Source organism: Phacochoerus africanus, chromosome 3, assembly GCF_016906955.1.
Source record: "Phacochoerus africanus isolate WHEZ1 chromosome 3, ROS_Pafr_v1, whole genome shotgun sequence".
NCBI classification, from domain to species: Eukaryota; Metazoa; Chordata; class Mammalia; order Artiodactyla; family Suidae; genus Phacochoerus; species Phacochoerus africanus.
Window position 1 is genome coordinate 166,881,347 of NC_062546.1, and position 20,216 is coordinate 166,901,562.

The window sequence follows — 20,216 nt, forward strand, 5'->3', positions numbered from 1 at the left end:
CAGCAATCATTCCAGAATTTCTCTTCACTTCTCTCCCGAGGTTAGTATTTCCCAAATCTTTTGGCTTCCTTTTTTTTTTTTTTTTTTCCTTTTTATCTCTAGTCTCAAAATGCTGAAGAAATCTCTAGTGGCTTCCTGACAAGGGGCAAATGGGAGCTAAGTTTTTAGAATCCTTGAGTATCTAAAGATGTCATAGTTTTATTTATTTATTTTCTTTAGGGCTGCACCCACGGCACATAAGTTTCCAGTTTAGGGGTTGAATCAGAGCTACAACTGCTGGGATCCAAGCCATGTTTGCAAACTACACCACAGCTCACAGCAACACCAGATCACTGACCCATTGAGACCAGGGATTGAACTCGCGTCCTCATGGATACTAGTTGTTTCTGCTGCGCCACAAGGGGAACTCCAAGATGTCATTGTTTTATACACACATTTGATGGAGTATAGAACTCTACATTAAAAGTACATTCCTCCCCCACCCCTTCCCAAATTTGAAGACCTGGCTTCATTGTATTCTGGCACCTGGTACTGCTCTTACTAAATCTAATGCCATTCTTATTCTCAGTTCTTTGTTTAGCATCCATTTAGGCTGATCTGTCTGCCTTGTTGCCTGTCTTAATTGGGCTGGGCATCACGTGGACCCTTTTAGGCACAGGCTCACTTCCTAAATCCTGGGAATGTTTTTGAATTGTTTGATAATTTCCTCCTATCCACATTCTCTGGTTCTTTCATTCAAGAATTCCTAAGTAATTACACATTTTTTCTTATATTAAATCTTTATCTTTTTTTCCTCCTTTATTTTCCAGCCACACCCACAGTATATGGATGTTCCCAGGCCGAGGGAGCAAACCACGATGCAGCAGTAATCAGAGCCACTGCAGTGACTATGCCGGATGTTTAATCCTCTGAGCCACCCAGGGAACACCAGTTCTGCCTTTTAGATTTCAAGTCTATCTTCCAGTCCTTTCAGTTAACATTTCCCATAGTTTTAATTTCCAAGAATTTTTTTTTTTTGTCTTTTGTCTTTTTAGGGCCACACCTGCGGCATATGGAGGTTCCGAGGCTAGGGGTCAAATCAGAGCTGTAGCTGCCAGTCACAGCCACAGCAACTCAGGATCCAAGCTGTGTCTGCGACCTACATGCACAGCTCACAGCAACGCCAGATCTTTAACCCACTGAGTGAGGCCAGGGATCAAATCTGAAACCTCATCATTCCTAATCGGATTCGTTTCCACTGCGCCAAAGCAAGAACTCCAAGAATTCTTTTTTTTTTTTTTTGTCTTTTGTCTTTTTTGTTGTTTTTGTTGTTGTTGCTATTTCTTGGGCCGCTCCCACAGCATATGGAGGTTCCCAGGCTAGGGGTTGAATCGGAGCTGCAGCCACCGGCCTATGCCAGAGCCACAGCAACATGGGATCCGAGCCGCATCTGCAACCTACACCACAGCTCACGGCAACGCCGGATCGTTAACCCACTGAGCAAGGGCAGGGACCGAACCCACAACCTCATGGTTCCTAGTTGGATTCGTTAACCACTGCGCCACGACGGGAACTCCCCAAGAATTCTTTTCTAATTGCTCTTTTTTTTAGTTTCCTTCTTTATGGAAACAAGATCTCATCTTCATGACACTAAATTGATTATGATTTTAAGCTTTCCTTAGGTCCCTTCTAGTTTTTGCTATCTTATTCACACTGAAGGATTCTTTGATTAATGACTCTTGTCCATTAATGTTTAAGGCAAGGTTCTAAACAGTGTATTAGAATTAAAATGGAGTGGTGTTCCCCTCATGACGCAGTGGAAACGAATCCCACTAGGAATCTCCATATGCTAAAGGTGCCGTCCCTAAAAAGCCAAAAAAAAAAAAAAAAATAGAATGCCACATGTTCATAGCCTTTATCCCTGCAGTTTCTCTTTTCCTCTTATCTTTGATACTACTAGTTTCTCTTTTTGCCACTTGAACCCCTCTGTTATTGTTTCTAACTGGACCAAGTTAACAAAGAGGAGTTCCTGTCATGGAGCAGTACAGTAGAAACAAATCCAACTAGGAACCATGAGGTTGTGGGTTCGATCCCTGGCCTCCCTCATTGGGCTAAAGGATCCGTTGTTGCCGTGAGTTCTGGTGTAGGTCGCAGATGCGGCTTGGATCCTGAGTTGCTATGGTTGTGGTATAGGCCAGCAGCTGTAGCTCCGATTTGACCCCTAGCCTGGGAACCTCCACATGCCGCAGGTGCAGCCCTAAAAAGCAAAGAAAAGAGAGGAAACCAAAAAAACAACAAAATAAGCAAAGTTATTTCTAGGTGCTGGATTTCAAATGACAAGTGACAGACAGGCTCTTATTTTTTTTTGGCTGCCCTGTGGTACATGGAGTTCCGGGGCCAGGAACCAGATCCGCTGAGCTGCAGTTGCAACAAACTAAGTCACAGCTGCAGCAATGCCAGATCCATAACCCACTGTGTCAGGCTGGGGATTGAGTCTGCATCCCAGCACCCCCAAAACCACCAATCCCATTGTGCCACAGCAGCAACTTAAGTGATGTTGGCTTTTGATCTGGAATACACGTTTTCATTATATTTCTGTCCAAACCATTCATGATAAGGAAAGCAAGAACTCTTGCCTCAATGCCTAGTTTACAACAGACCTCTTAGTAGCAACCCCAGGAATAAACTGAGCAAGAGACTGGAGTTCCTTCCTAATAAGCAGATGCAGATTGTATAGCTCCAAGACTACATTCTTGTCACAGGTTTAGGAAAACACTAGCTGTTGCACCAGAACTTGTCCTTCAATTTTATAGTGCAGTAAATCTAGAAAGCAATGTTCTATCTTGCAAATTAGTATCTGTCCCTAACATGCACGTACAGCTACTTTGTCACTTATATGCTGCATTATGTAATAAAGACCAAGTACACTGAGATGTCAAGTGTTTTAACCCAAACCCTTGATTCCACAGCAACCTGAGCCACTGTAGCTGGATTCTTAACCCACTTTTCCAACGGCAGGGAATCCCAATATTTGTTTTTTTTACGCTCAAGATCTAAAGAAATAAAGGCGATAACTGGGGTGTGTGTATCAAGTTATGGACACTTTCCCCACTATCCATCCAGTTCGAATGGCATACATCTCCCTTATTCTGAAATACACTCACATCACAAACCCTGTGGCCATGGAATAGGCTGGCAATTACAGCTCTAATTCGACTCCTAGCCCAGAACTAACGTATGCTGCAGGTGGGTCTAGAAAAAAACTCTCATTACCAATGTAGTAATGCGACCTTGTCTGCAGCAAAGAAAAACAAGACTACTACAGGTAGAATAATGTTCTACACACTTGTGCCAAACCCCACCCCTGCCTCTTCAACTGGGGTTCATTTCTCATTGTCTAGATCATAGAATGGCTAACACAATTAACTTTAAAACAATTTTTATTACACAAAGGTCACATAATTGGATATTTCTCTACTCTGTACACAATTATTCTTACTCTCCACAGAAAGGCTGCTTAACTTCTCATCTGGTGATGGCAAGCACTAAAATCCTGATTTTAACAGAATAGTAGTAAAAATGCCTCAGTGATTTAAGCTGAAAGCAGTACATTGGTACATGGCTCTTGTACTCATTTATCAGGAATGTACAAATGTCTTTATTCAAAAATACAAAATAAATTATCTGTAGGCATGGACAATGACAGCAGTAAACCATTCTATGTCGTCAACTGAAATCAGTAACTGATGGTTATAGCGATTTTCATAAACGTCAGCCAGCCTTTTCTTCAGTCATCTCCTTCAACTGCACCTCTCTTGAAGTTATTGGTGAGGAACGCCGCCTTGGGCTTCCTCTCACAGTTCATCAGTAATGTTAAAACACTATCTAGGATTAGAACATGCCACCTCCCATACCACCTCCCATTCCTCCCATTCCACCCATTCCAGGATCCTTCTCTTCTTTAGGAATTTCTGTGACTACAACTTCTGCTGTAGTTAAAAGAGAGGCCACTCCAGCAGCATCCAGTAATGCAGTTCTTACAACCTAGGGAAAAAGTTTGATAAAGTATTATTTTTCTTTAATAAAAAATGAACAAGACTTAATGAAGAGTTGTTGAAAGTATTTTCAGACTTTGATCAACTCTTTACCTTAGTTGGATCAATGATGCCTTTTTCCACCATGTTCACAAAATCTCCAAGCATAGCATCATAACCAACTTCTGGAGAACTCTGCAAAATTTTCTCAACTATCAATGATCCTTCAACACCTGCATTCTTAGCAATGGTCATTGCAGGAATTTTGAGTGCTTTTTTAATAATTTCTAAGCCTAAAAAAGATGAATTTTAGCAAATTTATTTCATTTTTCCTTTTTAAATATTACAGCATAATTCTTATCAGAGTACTGATATAGGAAAATTCCAATTGGAAAAAAAAAAAAATACCAGGTCAAATCATTCCCCCTGAGAGATCTCTCAAACATCAAATACTATTCTACTTTTGTTATTCTGGAAACTGCTTTTTGACTTCTTGTTCCATTTAATAAGCAGCAAAAATTAATTCTGATAGAAGAAAGACTAAAATTGGGCTGCAAATAAACTCATTCTAAGGCAACTTTTTACCAATTTTTTGATCTTCATTAGCTGGAGTTATTGACTCCAAGGCTGGAATGCACCGAAGCAAGGCACAGCCCCCTCCCAGAACGATGCCTTCTTCAACAGCAGCTCTTGTCGCATTCAGGGCATCTGTAACCCTGTCTTTCTTTTCATTCACTTCAACATCACTTGTCCCACCAACCTAAAGATTAAAAAAGAATTCCAGTTATATGGCTTCTCCCATTCTAGATGCTGACTGCCAAGCCATTAAAAAGCAATTTTCGGAGTTCCCGTCGTCGTGGCACAGTGGTTAACGAATCCAACTAGGAACCATGAGGTTGCGGGTTCGGTCCCTGCCCTTGCTCAGTGGGTTAACGATCCGGCGTTGCCGTGAGCTGTGGTGTAGGTTGCAGACGCGGATCCCATGTTGCTGTGGCTCTGGCGTAGGCCGGTGGCTACAGCTCCGATTCGACCCCTAGCCTGGGAACCTCCATATGCCGTGGGAGCGGCCCAAGAAATAGCAACAACAACAACAACAAAAAGACAAAAGACAAAAAAAAAAAAAAAGCAATTTTCATGAAGTTGCCCATTTGTTAGAAATAACTTCATGACTAAACAGCTAATAGAAAATAGTACACACCAAAGTCAGACTCCAGACTGATCATTCACAAAACATCTTTTCCTACACAACACCCCCACTACAAGTTCAATTCTGTTTTATAAAGGCAATGTTTCAGTAAAGTCTATATAATCAACTATCTCCACAAGGAAGTTGATTCCCTAAATTATTTTGGTTACATGGCACCACTAGGGAATATCACAGAATCATTCTTGGGTTCAGAAACCAAGAGGCTTATTTACAATGAATCTTACCTTCAGCACAGCTACACCATCTGAGAGTTTTGCCAGACGTTCATTCAGTTTTTCCTTTTCATATTCACTAGTTGTGACATCTAACTGCTCAATGATTTCTTGAATACGCTTTTCAATTTGAGCCTTGTCACCTTTTCCTTTCAAGAGCATGGCATCATCTTTGGTCACAATGACCTCTCCAACTTTCCCTAAGTCATGAGGCTGAACATCTTCAAGATTTAGGGTCAGTCCTTCTTCTCCAAATACCTATAAAATCATTTTAAAACAATGAATTATTACAGATTAATTTTTTCATTATACCAAGTTTGTTTGTTTGTCTTTTTAGGGCTATACCCACAGCATATGGGAGTTCCCAGGCTAGGGGTTGAATCACAGCTACAGCTGCTGGCCTATGCCACAGCCAGAGCAACGCCCAAGTTTGTTAATGATACATCATGTAGGTATTTTGATGAGAGAAACATCTAATACTTTTTTCTTTGAAATGTGGTATTTCAAGACCATAGCTAGTCCAGACAAAATTTGAACATAGTCTTTCATTACATTTTCAACTTCTCACTTAATCCTCTAATTATTAGCTTTAATTGAGAAAAGTGTGAACTCAGAAAACTCACCTAAGGCCATACTTTTGATTGAACCAAGACTAGACCATAGGCCTAAAACTTTTTAACTCCTAGTCTTTTCTACTGCATTCTTGAAAGCAAGTTAGTCAATAAGCCCATCCTTGGGCCAGACTCATGATAAGTTAAAGAGAGAGATCTTAGTACTATTTAACCAAACTCCGCCTCCCAAACATCCAAAAGAAACACAGAATAAATAGTTTAGATGGTAGTACCTACTTGTGAAAATGTGAATCTACCTATAAATTTCAGACCTAGATGTATAAATAACATTCAGTGAGCCCAAATCACATTTTACTTACTGCACCACCAGTAGCAATGGCCATGTCTTTAAGTTGGTTCTTTCTATTGTCACCAAAACCTGGAGCTTTGACTGCTACAACCTGAAGACCAACTTTCAACCTGTTAAGAAGTTATTAAAAATATTTAAAGTTTAAATTAAGTTTTATTAAAACTTAAATTTTAATAAGCTTTAAATTTTCTAATTTAAAAATTAAAATTAAAATTTTATAAAAAGGCACATCTATTTCTCTAAGTTCTGACCACTAAGGTTACTTAGGAAACTTTTTTTTGTGGTTTCCTAGCAACTCAACTTCTGGTCAAATTGAGACAGGAAAAGGCATTTTTTTAGGTCTTTTTGTCCTTTTAGGGCCGCACCCACACTATATGGAGGTTCTCAGGCTAGGGGTCCAACCAGAGCTATTGCTGCCAATCTATGCCACAGCCACAGCAACACCATATCCGAGCTGCATCTGCAACCTACACCACAGCTCACAGCAACACCAGATCCTTAACCCACCGAGCAATGCCAGGGATCAAACCTGCAACCTCATGGTTCCTAGTCAGATTCATTTCTGCTGTGCCACAATGCGAACTCGAGGAAAAGGCATTTTTCCAATTAGTCATATTTGGCAGTATCTGCTTACCTTCCTAATAAACTGATCTCACATTCCAGTTGAAAACATGTCAATTAGTGACAGGAGTTCCATTGTGGCTCAGCGGTAAAGAACCCACTGTATTCATGAGGATGCAGGTTCTCCCTGGCCTTGCTCAGTGAGTTGTGGCCAGCAGCTTCAGCTTTGATTTGACTCCTAGCCTGAGAACTTCCATCTGCCACACATCCGGCCTTAAAAAACAATATAATAATAGTATATAAATATAAAATAAAAAATATATAACATAAATATAAAAATAAAAACCAGAACACCAAAAATAAAACACAAAAATCAGAACAATGGGTAACTACTTTATAGACAAAATCAGAATTACTACATAATAAATTGAGGGGGTCATTTGGAGTTCCCATTGTGGCTCAGGAGAAATGAATCTGATTAGTAGCCATAAGGATGCAGGTTCGATTCCTGGCCTCACTCAGTGGGTTAAGGATTCAGCGTTGCAATGAGCTGTGGTATGAGCTACAGACGCAGCTTTGATCTGGCATTGCTTTGGCTGTGGCGTAGGCCAGCAGCCATAGTTTTGATTTGACCACTAGCCTGGGAACCTCCACATGCCTCAGGTGCGGCCCTAATCAAACAAAATAAATAGGAAAATGAATAAATTTGGGGGTCAGCTATCAGAATTTACCCTTATCCCGTAAGTTCCATTTAGTATTAGAAACTGAGTTGTTAATCAAGTTTGAGCAGTTTTTCCTTTTTTTTTTTTTTGAGCTATAAGTTTTAGGAACACAACAGTTACTTGGAATTTTTAAAGGTTTTATGCTCCACTTATATTATAAAACAGTGACATACAATTTAAGCAAACAATGTTTCATTTTTATAAATGTAAATACTGCTGAAAATAGCATTAAGCATGCCTTTTTTTTTTTTTGCTTTTTTTAGGGCCACACCTGGGCATATGGAAGTTCCTAGGCTAGGGGTCAAACTGGAGCTACAGCTGCTGGCCCACGCCACCACCAGAGCAACGCAGTATCCAAACCATATCTTTGACCTACACTGCAGCTCATGGCAACACTGGATCCTTCACCCACTAAGCCAGGGATCGAACCTGCATCCTCATGGATACTAGCTGGGTTTGATTCTGCTGAGCCACAAAGAGAACTCCTTACCTAAATTTTTATCAGGTAATGAATACTTAATATAGAGTTTAAAACATGCTCATTTGATACCAGACTATGAAAATGGAAGGGATATACTAACTTTTTTTTAAGGGCAGCACCTGTGGCATATGGAAGTTCCTGGGTTAGGAGTTGGTGATTAGAGCTGCAGCTGCTGGCTTACACCACAGCCACAAAATGCCAGATCCAAGCCACCTCTGTGACCTGTGCTGAAGCTTGCAGCACTGCTGAATGCTTAATCCACTGAGGGAGGCCAAGGATCTAACCTCCACCTTCATGGATACTAGTCACCTGTTGAGTCACAACAGGAACTCCCACACAAACTTTAAAACAGAATTGGTCGATTTTTATTGTTAATGGGCTCAATAAAAATCAGTTAATTTCCGCTATATAGCAAAATGATTCAATTCTTTTCTATACATATAACCTTTTAAATATTCTTTGCCATTATATTTTATCACAAGATATTAAATATAGTTCCTTGTATTACACTAAGATCAATGAAAACTTTTTAGACCAATTTTTTTTTTCCTTTACATTTTACCTTCAAATCCCACAATCTCTAGGGCTTTTTTGCAACCCCAAAAGCAAATCCAGACTATAAACATTCCAGAATAGGTAAACTCACATCAGGTCAAAACATACAATTTTCTAATATGTACCTGCTATTTTATTTGTATATTCTTATTATAATAAAACAAGAGAATTTCACTTCTGATACACCTTAGCTCTGAGATCAAGAATATGAATTTTAATAATGCTCTAACATTCAGCATTAACATCACCTGTCACAAAGTAGAAGGTAATACATCACACTACAGATTTCAAAATTAGGAGTTCAGGTCCAATAACCCAACTTGTACTTATGATGGAGCATGACAATGTGAAGAAAAGAGTGTATATGTATGGTGTGACTGGGTCACCTTGCTATACAGTAGAAAATTGACAGAACACTCTAAACCAGCTATGATGAAAAAATAAAAATCATTAAAAAGAGCCCAACTTGTATCCACAAGGATGCGAATTTGATCCCTGGCCTCATTCAATGGGTTACAGGATCTGGTGCTGCTGTGGTTGCGGTGCAGGCCAGCAGCTATAACTACCTACCTCTACCCTGGAACTTCCATATGCCTCAGTTGAGGCCCTAAAAAGAAAAAAAAATTAATAAAAATTTTTAAATAAAAAATTGGTATAGGCTGGCAACTAGAGCTTCTACTGGACCCCTAACCTGGGAACCTCCACATGCCACCATTATGGCCCTAATTAGACTCTGGGATCCCATTCAAAAAAGAGAATCATAACTGGAGCAATGGTTTATGAACCACATCAATATTATATAAACCTAAGTGGCTCAATGTGGAGGTACATCAATGGAGATCTCAAACATCAATAAAAATAATTATCTTTCATACAGAAATGTACACCAAATACCACTGCTGATTACCTATTCAAAACAAGTGTACTTAAAGCTTCTCCATCAACATCTTCAGCAATTATGACCAAGGGCTTACGGTGAGCATTGGCAATTTCAAGAGCAGGAACAATGGACTGGACACTAGAAATTTTCTTTTCACTCAATAAAACATAGGCATCTTGGAATTCACATTTCTGACCTGCAAAAACGAAGAAATTTATCTTGAAAATGACTGTGATTTATTTAAATGAAAAAAGCTCTAAACCAAAGTCCCAATACACTTTATTTATTTAGCTTTGTAGGGCCACACCCACAGCATATTAAGTTCCCAGGCTAGGGGTCGAACTGAAGCTGCAGCTACTGGCTATAGCCACAACCATAGCAACTGTAGGATCCGAGCCACATGTGCAACCTACACCACAGGGCAATGCCAGATCCCCGACTCACTGAGCGAGGCCAGGGATTGAACCCACATCCTCATGGAATTCTAGTCAGATTCACTTCTGCTGCACCAAAGGGAACTCCCCCCAATACACTTTAAAAGTGATTGATAAGTCTGTGATTTTCCTCTTTCATTTTTCATATATGAACTTTTGGAACATATGAATTTGTTTTTGTTCGTTTTTTGTCTTTTTGCCTTTTATGCTCCCGCGGCACATGGAGATTCCCAAGCTAGGGGTCAAATCGGAGCTGTAGCAGCCGGCGTACACCACAGCCACAGCAACACAGGATCCAAGCTGCGTGTGCAACCTACACCACAGCTCAAGGCAACACTGGATCCTTAACCCACTGAGCCACAATGGGAGCGCCACGAGTTTATTTATTTTTTGTCTGTTGTCTTTTTCTTAGAGCTGCACCTGTAGCATATGGAGGTTCCCGGGCTAGGGGTCTCATTGGAGCTACAGCTGCTGGCCTACACCACAGCTCACGGCAATGCTGGATCCACAACCCACTGAGTGACGCCAGGGATCAAACCTGAAACCTCACAGTTCCTAGTAGGATTTGTCTCTGCCGTGCCACGACCAGAACTCCTCCATGAGTTTATTTTTGCAATATGACAATCACTAAGGTCTCCAGGTTGGACATAGCAAACTATGAAAGAAAAATCAGTTACCTATTTGCTCTTACCTTTTGATGTATTAATAAAGTATGGAGAAATATAACCTCTATCAAACTTCATGCCTTCGATAATTTCTAATTCATCATTCAGTGTTTTTCCGTCCTATGAAACGTTAAAAGAAATTTCTTACATGAATTTCATTAAAGAAACACAAAGACTGCAATTACAGACCAATTAATAAATAGACCTCACTTCTCATATGGTATCCAGGTAGGAATACACAATACCCCCATGGCATCCAACTCCTTTTCTGCAAAACTCTCAAGAATGTGTATTTGAACTAATTTTTATAGCTAGAAAGCAGTATCATTTAAGTCAGGATGCATTTACTCCCAAAGGCAAAAGTTAAAAATTCACACAAAACATATTTACAGGTGTTGATCTTACACATAAAGGAATGAAACAGAATATACTTTTGGAAACACATATAGATCAAATTATTGTATTTGTAAAACGCAGATTTCTTTATCAGACACCTCATTCCAACCCATCATTAAAAACACTTGCCCACTGTAAATCAACTATAAAGAAAAAAACCTTAAAAAAAGAAATACATTTGCCTACTGCAGTAATTGACAGAATAGTGTAACTCAACTATAATAAAAAATTAAAAACAAACAAAAAAACACTTGCCTTTACTGTGATAACGCCCTTTCTTCCAACCTTCTTCATTGCATCAGAAATGATGTTGCCAATTTCTTTGTCTCCATTTGCAGAAATTGTAGCAACCTGAAATAATTAAATTACTCTTTCAAATTAAAAGGTAAGGCTAGTGTGCTAAATCAACTCCTCTCTCTCTTCTAAGTAACCTCCAAATTGATAAATCCTTTGTGGGAAGCTAGAGGGAAGGTGATGGTGGTGGTGAAATAAGAGAAGGGGAATTTTATGGCATAGTAAGTAATTCTTATGAAATACTGGTCCTGTTTCCATTTTCTTTAACTCATGATTTGGCGACCATATTTTCAAAAAATACATAGCAAAAAATATAACACGCTCTTCTTTTAAACAAATACAGAAAACAAACAAACAAAAAAGGCTGACCCCATTATTTTTTTCCCTTTGACAATCTTTCCCTTCTAATATCGTGGTAATATTAGAAGACAACAAAAATTATGCAACTTTGCATACATACAAATGAGGTTTTCTGGCCTCAACCATTGCATGTAGAAGTTCCTAGGCCAGGGATCAAAGCCGTGTCACAGCTGCAACCAGAGCTACAACTGTGACAATACCAGATCCCTAACCTGATAAGCCCTGAGGGAAAACTCCACAAGTGAGTTTTTATTCAGAGTCATATTGAAGAAAAGTGACAACCCATTAGGACTGAAATTACGGTCACCGCATTAACTTTCATATGCTTCAGCAGTAACAAAAATGCTTCCAATACTGATATTTGGGTAATGCTATTACTCTGACATTGGTGTATAACGACAGAATAAAACCATTTTACTAAAAAAAAATTATAAAAAATCTGTACCTGGGCAATCTCTTCAGGGGTTGTCACAGGTTTAGACTGCTTCTTAAGTTCAGCAATTACAGCATCAACAGCTAACATCACACCTGGTTCAAGAAAAATACGACACTACTTTTTCTCTCCTGGCTCCTTGTCAAGTAAAACTGGATTCATTTTAAATGTTTCAATTCCTTAACACTTATCCACTGCTTCTATACCAGTACTTTTCCTAATCACATGACACTGGATGGCATGCATTTAAACAAAAGCTTTAATAAAGTCCCACAAGGCCCAAAATTATTTTGAAATTGCATTAAAAACAAACCAGGGTGTACACTTTAAGAATCTCAGCATCAATCTAACCACGTTACCTATTTCTAACAGGGTCATCCAAAACATTTCCCCTCAATTGTCTGAAACTTTCTCATTCAATATATAATTACGACAAAACATCTTTTGGCAGTTCTCCTATAGCATAGCAGGTTAAGGATTTGGCATTGTCACTGCAGCACTGTAAGAGCATAGGTTTAATCTCTGGCCTGGAAACTTAAATATGCTGTAGGCAAAGCCAAAACAAAATACAAACCATTCAACACCACCACAATATGGATTTGAGAGCCCCATTTGTTCAGTTTAGAGTAGTGCTAGCCTACCCACCCCCACCCCCTTTTTAGGGCTTCGCCTGAGACATACGGAAGTTTCCAGGCTAGGGGTAGAACTCCAGCTGTATCTAGGGCCTGCGCCACAGCGTAACACTGAATCCTCAGGATTCTTAACCCATTGAGGGATGAAACCTGTATCCTTAAGGAGATGTCAGGTCCTGCTCAGCCATAATGGGAACTCCCAGTCAGACTGCTTTTTTTGGCTGCCCTGCAGCATATGGAGCTTCTGGGTCAGGCATCAGGTCCCAGATCTGATCTGCAGCCTTGAACTTAGGCTACAGCTGTGGCTACGCTGGATCCTTAACCTACCGTGCCAGGCCAGGGACTGCACCCATGTCCCAGCACTTCCAAGAGGCTGAAGATCTCGATGCACCACAGCAGGAGCTCCTCAACCTGCTTTTTTTTGGGGGTCTTTTTTGCCATTTCTTGGGCCGCTCCTGCGGCACATGGAGGTTCCCAGGCTAATCAGAGCTGTAGTCATCAGCCTACACCACAGCCACAGCAACGTGGGATCCGAGCCGCATCTGCAACCTACATACACCACAGCTCATGGCAACGTCAGATCCTTAACCCGCTGAGCAAGGCTAGGGATGGAACCCGCAACCTCATGGTTCCTAGTCGGATTCGTTAACCACTGTGCCACGACGGGAACTCCTCCTCAACCTGCTTTTAATGCAACACATTCATTCAGATCTTAAACCCTGAAATACATGAAATTATGAAGTATCAGACACCTGAGATGCCAGTTCTTGTGCTGTGGCAATGCCAGATGCTTAACCCGCTCTGCCACATGAGAAGTTCTAATAGAATAAAAGCATCCTTTTTATTCTCCTAGTTTGCCTCCTAATTTGTATAACACACCCCATAAACATACAGCAATTCTGTTAAGGAACAAACCTTTAAATTGTGGCCTTGCTCCCCCAAACAAGCAATAATAAACAAAATACAAACCAATAACATAGTATGTGCTGTTAAATAAGAAAAACAGCTAAAAAAACCAAACAAAGGCGTTCTTGTTGTGGCTCAGTGGTAACGACCGGACTAGTACCCACGAGGATATGGGTTTGATCCCTGGCCTCACTCAGTGGGATGAGGATCCGGCATTGCTGTGGCTGTGGCCAGCAGCTGCAGCTCCAATCCGACCCCTAACCTGGGAACTTTCATATGCTGCCAGTGTGGCCTTTTGAAAAAAAGCCAAACAAAAACTCTAGGAGTTCCGTGGTGGCTCAGTGGGTTGAGGATCCAATCAGGGACTGTAACTGCTGTGGAGAGGTGTGACTCCAGCCCAAGAACTTCCACATGCCACAGGCACAAAAAACAAGGAAAACTCCATTCTGACATCTTAGGTAACTTGATCTCTCATTTAATCCTAATTTCCATACAAATGCAGTAAAACATCAAACTGTATTTTCTCTTTGCTCTAAACCCCATTAAAGTTACTATTTCCAAGGTAAACAGTACATGGCATAACTTCCAATAAACTGTTGGTTTAGGGGAGAAAGAAGATAGGGGACAATGACACAGGAATGGATGTCTGGACAAAAGGGAACATCTTAGTCACATTTCCCTCTTTGATACCTAGGCCACCACAAAGGAATTTGATCACTACTCTGTGATTTTTTTAAGGTTTTTAAATGATTTTTCAGGTGAGAGGAAAAATAAGAATAAACTTTCTAATTCAACGGACAGTTCAAAACACTGTGGTAATAACAGACATTCCCTACCTCTCCTGATTTCCACTGGATTAGCACCTTTGCTAATCTTCTCGAAGCCTTCCTTGGCAATAGAGCGTGCCAATACAGTAGCAGTAGTGGTGCCATCCCCAGCCTCTTCGTTTGTGTTATTAGCAACATCTTGCACAAGTTTAGCGCCAATATTTTTATATTTATCTTTTAAGTCAATGGACTTTGCAACAGTCACACCATCTTTTGTCACTTTGGGACTGCCCCAACTCTGTTCAATTATCACGGTCCTTCCCTGTAATTGCAGAGAAAAAAAAAAATGTGACAGATTCACACTCTTAAGTACATAAAAGGAGCAGTTCTTATAATAGACAATTACTTGAAAGCCTCAATGCAACACCTGACATTTATCAGATCTACATCATGAACCTTAAGAGCAAGTTCATCACCGTTCTTAGTTTACAGATAAAATGACCTCTGTTTTGAAGTGCAAAACCTTGGATTAGCTGTTACAGGAGATAAAAACTGAAAAAAAAAAAAGATATCATTTTATAAAAAGAAAACAAAATAAACCAATACCAATTGGCAGATAATGAAATTATAGAAAAATCTTCACATAATTTAAACTCAAGTTTAGTCCAGTGCCTACTACCTACAACAGTAACGTGAAAACTTACTTTTGAAGCATCACTCTACCTTGAAGGATCCTCAAAAAGGCTTTTTCAGGGGTTCCCTTGGTGGCTCAGTGCTAACGAACCCAACCAGTATCCATGAGAACCCAGGTTTGATCCCTTGCCTCACTCAGTGGGTTAAGGATCTGGCGTTGCCCAAAGGTGTGGTGTAGGTTGCAGATGCAGCCCCAATTTGACCCCCTAGCCTGGGAAATTCCACATGTCGAGGGTTTGGCCCTAAAAAGACCAAAAAAAAAAAAAAAAACTTTTTTGAAATTACTCATTACCCCCTCACTCATCAATCACTTGTTAAACTAGACTTAAAACTTTAAATATGCTTTGGAACAGAAGGGATAGCATGAAAACATCAAGTAAAACTAGTAACTACAAGCACATACTTAAGGCATTGTGGACTAACATTTTTCCCTGTATACTTGGTACTAACTACTGAGAAAGGATCCAAAATTTAACTCAAGCAAGAAAGTGAGATTCATTCCACCTCGAGTTTAACAATCCATCTTGAGCTACAAGTTACCATCCGATTACATCACACATTGTACAAAATAGTTTGGCAAATGTGGCAGCAGTAGTTTTGGATACCAAAGCACTGTTGAGTATCTTGGCGTGGCTCTTGCCATCAACAAAACTGATACTGTAAGTTAACAAAATAAGAATACTGGTACCTTTGGCCCCATAGTAACGGCTACAGCATCCGCTAAAAGATCTACACCTTGAAGCATTAAGGCTCGAGCATCTGCACCAAATTTTACATCTTTGGCATAAGCCCGAGTGAGATGAGGAGCCAGTGCCCTGGACACCGGCCTAATCTGGCGAAGAACTGCGGGTAATCGAAGCATTTCTGGGGGAGAAACAAGCAGATCGTCAGTACAATATTAGCACTACCCCTGGTGTGTTACAACACAAACATGACCATCGTGAAACAGAATAAATGCCAGAAGTGAGCTGAGCTGACTTCACCTCTGCCAGCCTAGACACCAGGGCTTGGGAACACACCACAGCCTCAGAACACCCGCTACTGGCGCAAGCTTTAAGAGGCCGCCCCAAGCCTGACCTACAGCACTAGCAAAAAGCACATCCATCTTCCCCATGGCCACCAACTCTTGACGCTGAAAAACGAGTTAACCTTTCACCGCTAAAGTGGCCTTGAGAGCAAAACCGCGCCGATCGTCTCCCGAAAAACGAGGTGACCCGAATGACCAGGGGAGTAAAAAATACTGACAGTGCAAATATCCTTATTAAAACGGTTCTTCATGTATCCACTCGGGGCTACTGTATCATTGCAGCAGGCAAAGCCGCGAAACTGGGGGCGGCGGCCAGGCCCACTCCGCGTGGCCCCACGTGTCTTCCCATCAGGACGCCCCAGCAAGGTCAGAGTTGGAGGCGCGGCACCCCAGCTGGCCGCAGGGTCACAGGCCGTTGCCATGGGCTGCGACCACCCTCCAGGGAACCCCCACACCCGGCCAGAAGCGGATTGCACCGGAGGAACCATGTGAATAACACTCCACCGATTACACACTAACTCCGGGACAAGCCCTCCCTGCTGCGTCCTGCCCGGGCGAGCTATCCACACCGCACGTGATGGGCCCCTGCAAGGACCCACGAGGCCTGGCGCAGCGGGCCTGGGCCTGCAGCGCCGTGTGGGGAAGCTCTGGCTCTTGCCGCCAGCCCTCTCGGGGCAGCAGTCGAAGGACGTCTCCGGGGTCCGAGGCGCATGAGTTGAGGCGGCGCGGGACGGCCGCGTACCTGCGGGGCAGCGGCACGGCGTGCGGGCAGCGAGACGGACCGTCGGAGGCGAGTGAGGGACAGAGTGCAAGGCGCACACGGCAATGAGCCCGTGTCTCCTCCCTCCGCCGTTCCCCCCGCCCCTCCGCAGAGCGCGTGCGGGCGGCTCCCGCCCTCTTCCCGTCCGCTCGGGCCCTGCAATCTGCACGCGCCTGGCGCCAGTCCCGCCCCTCCCCGCCCGCGCTGGTCCAGGCCGGCGGACTCAACCCTCCCTGGCCGAGTTAGGCTAGTTCCCGGGCTGCGCGCCGTTCCAGAACTTTCCGGGGAGGGCCGTGCTCTGTGTGGGTCAAGGGTCACAGCGCGTCATTTCCGGGAGGGGGGCAAAGGGCTAGTATTTTCACCTCGCCCGGCGGCCTAGAAAAGCCTAGAAAAAGCTCGTCTTTTCTTCCGCCTCCGGGTCCGCGCGTCAGTGACCTGCGCAGATCCCAAGAGACGAATCGCGGCGCGCGCGGGTGCGGCCGCCCCCTCTAGCAGGGAGGGGCCGGGGGCGGGGGCGAGCGCGCCTGCGCTCTCGGCGGCCTTTTCCCGAGTTCACGTGGACGGAGGGCAGTACTGCAGGTCTTTCCTTGCGGCGGCGTGAGAGCAGGCTAGCAGCTGCGGTGGTCGGGGTCATGGTGAGTCCCGCTTGGGCTGGGGACCCGCGAGCCTGGGGCGCACGGACTATTTCTTTGGGGCCTAGCAGGCAGGGTAGGGGTCAATCAGGGACCGGTCCCCACCCGAATCCTGGAGAAGCGAGGCCCCACCGACCTTTTCCCTATGCTTTCGGTTATTTGCACGCGCGTGTGAGACAGCGTGTGGTCAGGGGGCGGGAATCCGGATGCACACGCGGCGGCCGATCCACTTCTGCGCGGCATTAATGGGTGTGTAATTGTGGAAAAAGAATGTCTTCAGACAAAGGGACTAAAATGTTTGCCGGCAGTTTCCAGAAAAATCCGAGGACGGAGGATACTTGACCTTGGAGTAATCTGAGGTTGCCCTTAAGTTCCTCTGGATATTGACCAGAGGTGCTACGACGACCCTGACAGACCCAGGGAATGGGAAATTAAACTCAGAACGCAGAGCTGAAGATTCAGAAGTATTTACTTTGAGTTAATAGACTCAATGTTGGCATTGTCTAATATTTTTTTTTTCTGCAGGCAGGACAAGCATTTAGAAAGTTTCTTCCTCTCTTTGATCGAGTATTAGTTGAAAGAAGTGCAGCTGAAACGGTAACCAAAGGAGGCATTATGCTTCCAGAAAAATCTCAAGGAAAAGTATTGCAAGCAACCGTAGTAGCTGTTGGATCAGGCTCTAAAGGAAAGGTAAACAGGACTAAAATGGAATTAATTTTTATGTAAAATATAGGGGAGGAGTCCTTAATGATTATTAAGAGTAGCCTTTTTATATAACTTATTTTAATGATTATTATTTAGTGGGTGTATGAAGTAAAATCGCTTATTTTATGTGATGAAGGAAGAGTTCCAGCCTGTTAAGATCAATAGGCATAGTTATGGGTAAAGATAACCTGTGGGGGCTCTTTCGGACTTGAGGGGAAATTTGAGCTCTGGGTTTAATCTCTAACGCATTGAAATTGTCCTTATTCTTTAATCACCTTCTACTTTAGTTGGCATATAAAGGAAATTGGCTGGATTAGCCTAGCCATTCTCAAGTTGAGGGTTAGATCTCAGACCTCTAGAAGTGTCAGCTAGAATTCACAATACATGCCTCTTGGGGTCAACTATGTTAATTGAAGTGTTCCACTTACCTCTAAGAAAGTTCTAGCAAGGAGCTGTTTCGGAGTTAGGAATAGGAAGCCTTTGGTGCTCAGCTTCAATCCCTCTCCCAAAATCTGCTTTGAAGGAAAGGAATTTGAATCACAAAAGAAGTGTATGTTTCAAAGTCAGGAAACTCAAGTTTTTGTACGTTGTAAGAAGTTAAACGATCATTGTGCATGATGGTTTAAAAAGTGGTTGACTGTGCATAGTTGAGAGGTTATGTTAATGTTTAACAATTAAAAAGCTTCGTTTTCTCGGTATGACTGTTTGTACTTTTACACTGAAATCAGGTTTAAGCCATTGCGTGTGCATTATTTAAAGTATGACTCTACTAAAGGAGTATGTTTGAGTGGAAAACTGTGATTGTATAAATTATATCACTTGGGCACCAAGTCCTTTTTTTAACGATTTTAGTGAGCATAATTGATTCATAAAAGTTAAGTGTGGTCAACTAGATGTCTTTGCTAATAAATATCCTTATTTTCTTAAGGGTGGAGAGATTCAACCAGTTAGTGTCAAAGTTGGAGATAAAGTTCTTCTGCCAGAATATGGAGGCACCAAAGTAGTTCTGGATGACAAGGTGTGTAAACTTAATAATTTTAACAAGTTAAGTATTACGCTGTTAGTTTTCTTAATTAATGGTTTCTCTGTTTGCAGGATTATTTCTTATTTAGAGATGGTGACATTCTTGGAAAATACGTAGACTGAAATAAGTCACTGTCTAATGGCATCACATGAAGCTGCCCCATTCCACTGAAGTTCTGAGATCTTTTCATCATGTAAATAATTTCCATGTCTGTCTTTTATAATAAACTAATGATATCCAAACTGATGACATCCAGTGTTTCTAAAATTTAGTTTCACTGTACCGATGTAGACATTTACAAATAAAAATATATAAATGAATGTTTTTAGTGACTTAAAATGGTTTTTAGGGTTCTCCGTTTCTGGGTTGTTTTTTCTTTTTCTTTAACATCAGAATTTTGGGAAGCAAGGTTTTCAGTTTTCATGTTCAGTTTAGCTTTGTTAAATATGTAATGCTGATACAAAGCCACGGATTTACACACATATTGTAAGAAAGGAGTTCTCTGGTGCAGCAGGTTAAGGCTTTGACACTGTAGCATTGTGGGTCTCTTCTGTGGTGCAGGTTCAGTCTTTAGCTGGAAAGATTCCACTACCCCACCCGGTTCCCCAGATCCCACCGCCAAGTAAATACAGATAGCAACATTGTTTCTTCAGGCTAGGGGTCAAATTGGAGCTGCAGCTGCTGGCCTATGCCACAGCAGTGATTCAAGCTGCATCTGCAACCCACATCTCAGCTTGTGGCAACACTGGATCCTTAGCCCATTTAGCTAGGCCAGGGATTGAACCCACGTCTTCATGGACACCATGTTAGGTTCTTAACCAGGAGCCACAGTGGGAACTCCAAGACAAGCAGACCATTCTGACTTGATGCATAACATTTAAGTGTAGTTCTATGAAATCTGGTGTCATATGTCTTTGTTTTGAAAAACTTTTTTAA

The 20,216-nt window shown here is 42.0% G+C and overlaps 2 protein-coding genes across 2 annotated transcripts in view; one reads left to right on the forward strand and one right to left on the reverse strand.

Annotated features, from left to right (window-relative positions):
- Positions 1 to 3,401: 3,401 nt before the first annotated feature.
- On the reverse strand, positions 3,402 to 17,054 carry HSPD1 (heat shock protein family D (Hsp60) member 1). Its single transcript, XM_047773149.1, has 12 exons — positions 16,902 to 17,054; positions 15,821 to 15,996; positions 14,509 to 14,761; positions 12,147 to 12,229; positions 11,303 to 11,398; positions 10,678 to 10,771; positions 9,580 to 9,748; positions 6,364 to 6,463; positions 5,445 to 5,690; positions 4,599 to 4,773; positions 4,128 to 4,306; positions 3,402 to 4,023 (listed from the first exon to the last, which is right to left on the reverse strand). Exons 2-12 carry the CDS (start codon positions 15,992 to 15,994, stop codon positions 3,871 to 3,873), a joined length of 1,722 nt encoding a protein of 573 aa, XP_047629105.1. The 5' UTR covers positions 15,995 to 15,996; positions 16,902 to 17,054; the 3' UTR covers positions 3,402 to 3,870.
- Positions 17,055 to 17,298: 244 nt separating this feature from the next.
- The window catches only part of LOC125123409 (MOB-like protein phocein), a 43,725-nt gene continuing 40,807 nt past the window's right edge, over positions 17,299 to 20,216 (forward strand). The window contains exons 1-4 of the mRNA XM_047773152.1: positions 17,299 to 17,554; positions 18,077 to 18,241; positions 19,185 to 19,274; positions 19,352 to 19,600. Coding sequence (XP_047629108.1) covers positions 17,552 to 17,554; positions 18,077 to 18,241; positions 19,185 to 19,274; positions 19,352 to 19,402 — 309 coding nt within the window. The 5' untranslated portion in view covers positions 17,299 to 17,551 and the 3' untranslated portion in view covers positions 19,403 to 19,600. Of the gene's footprint in view, positions 17,555 to 18,076; positions 18,242 to 19,184; positions 19,275 to 19,351 lie in introns of the transcript that reaches the window.

Coding starts and splice junctions, on each gene's coding strand:
- HSPD1 (XM_047773149.1), bottom strand. CDS start 15,994: ATGCTTCGATTACCCGCAGTTCTTCGCCAGATTAGGCCGGTGTCCAGG. Junction 12,230..14,508: donor TCCAGTGGAAATCAGGAGAG/GTAGGGAATGTC, acceptor TTCTTGAACCAG/GTGTGATGTTAGCTGTTGAT. Junction 9,749..10,677: donor CTTTATTAATACATCAAAAG/GTAAGAGCAAAT, acceptor TCGTTTTTGCAG/GTCAGAAATGTGAATTCCAA.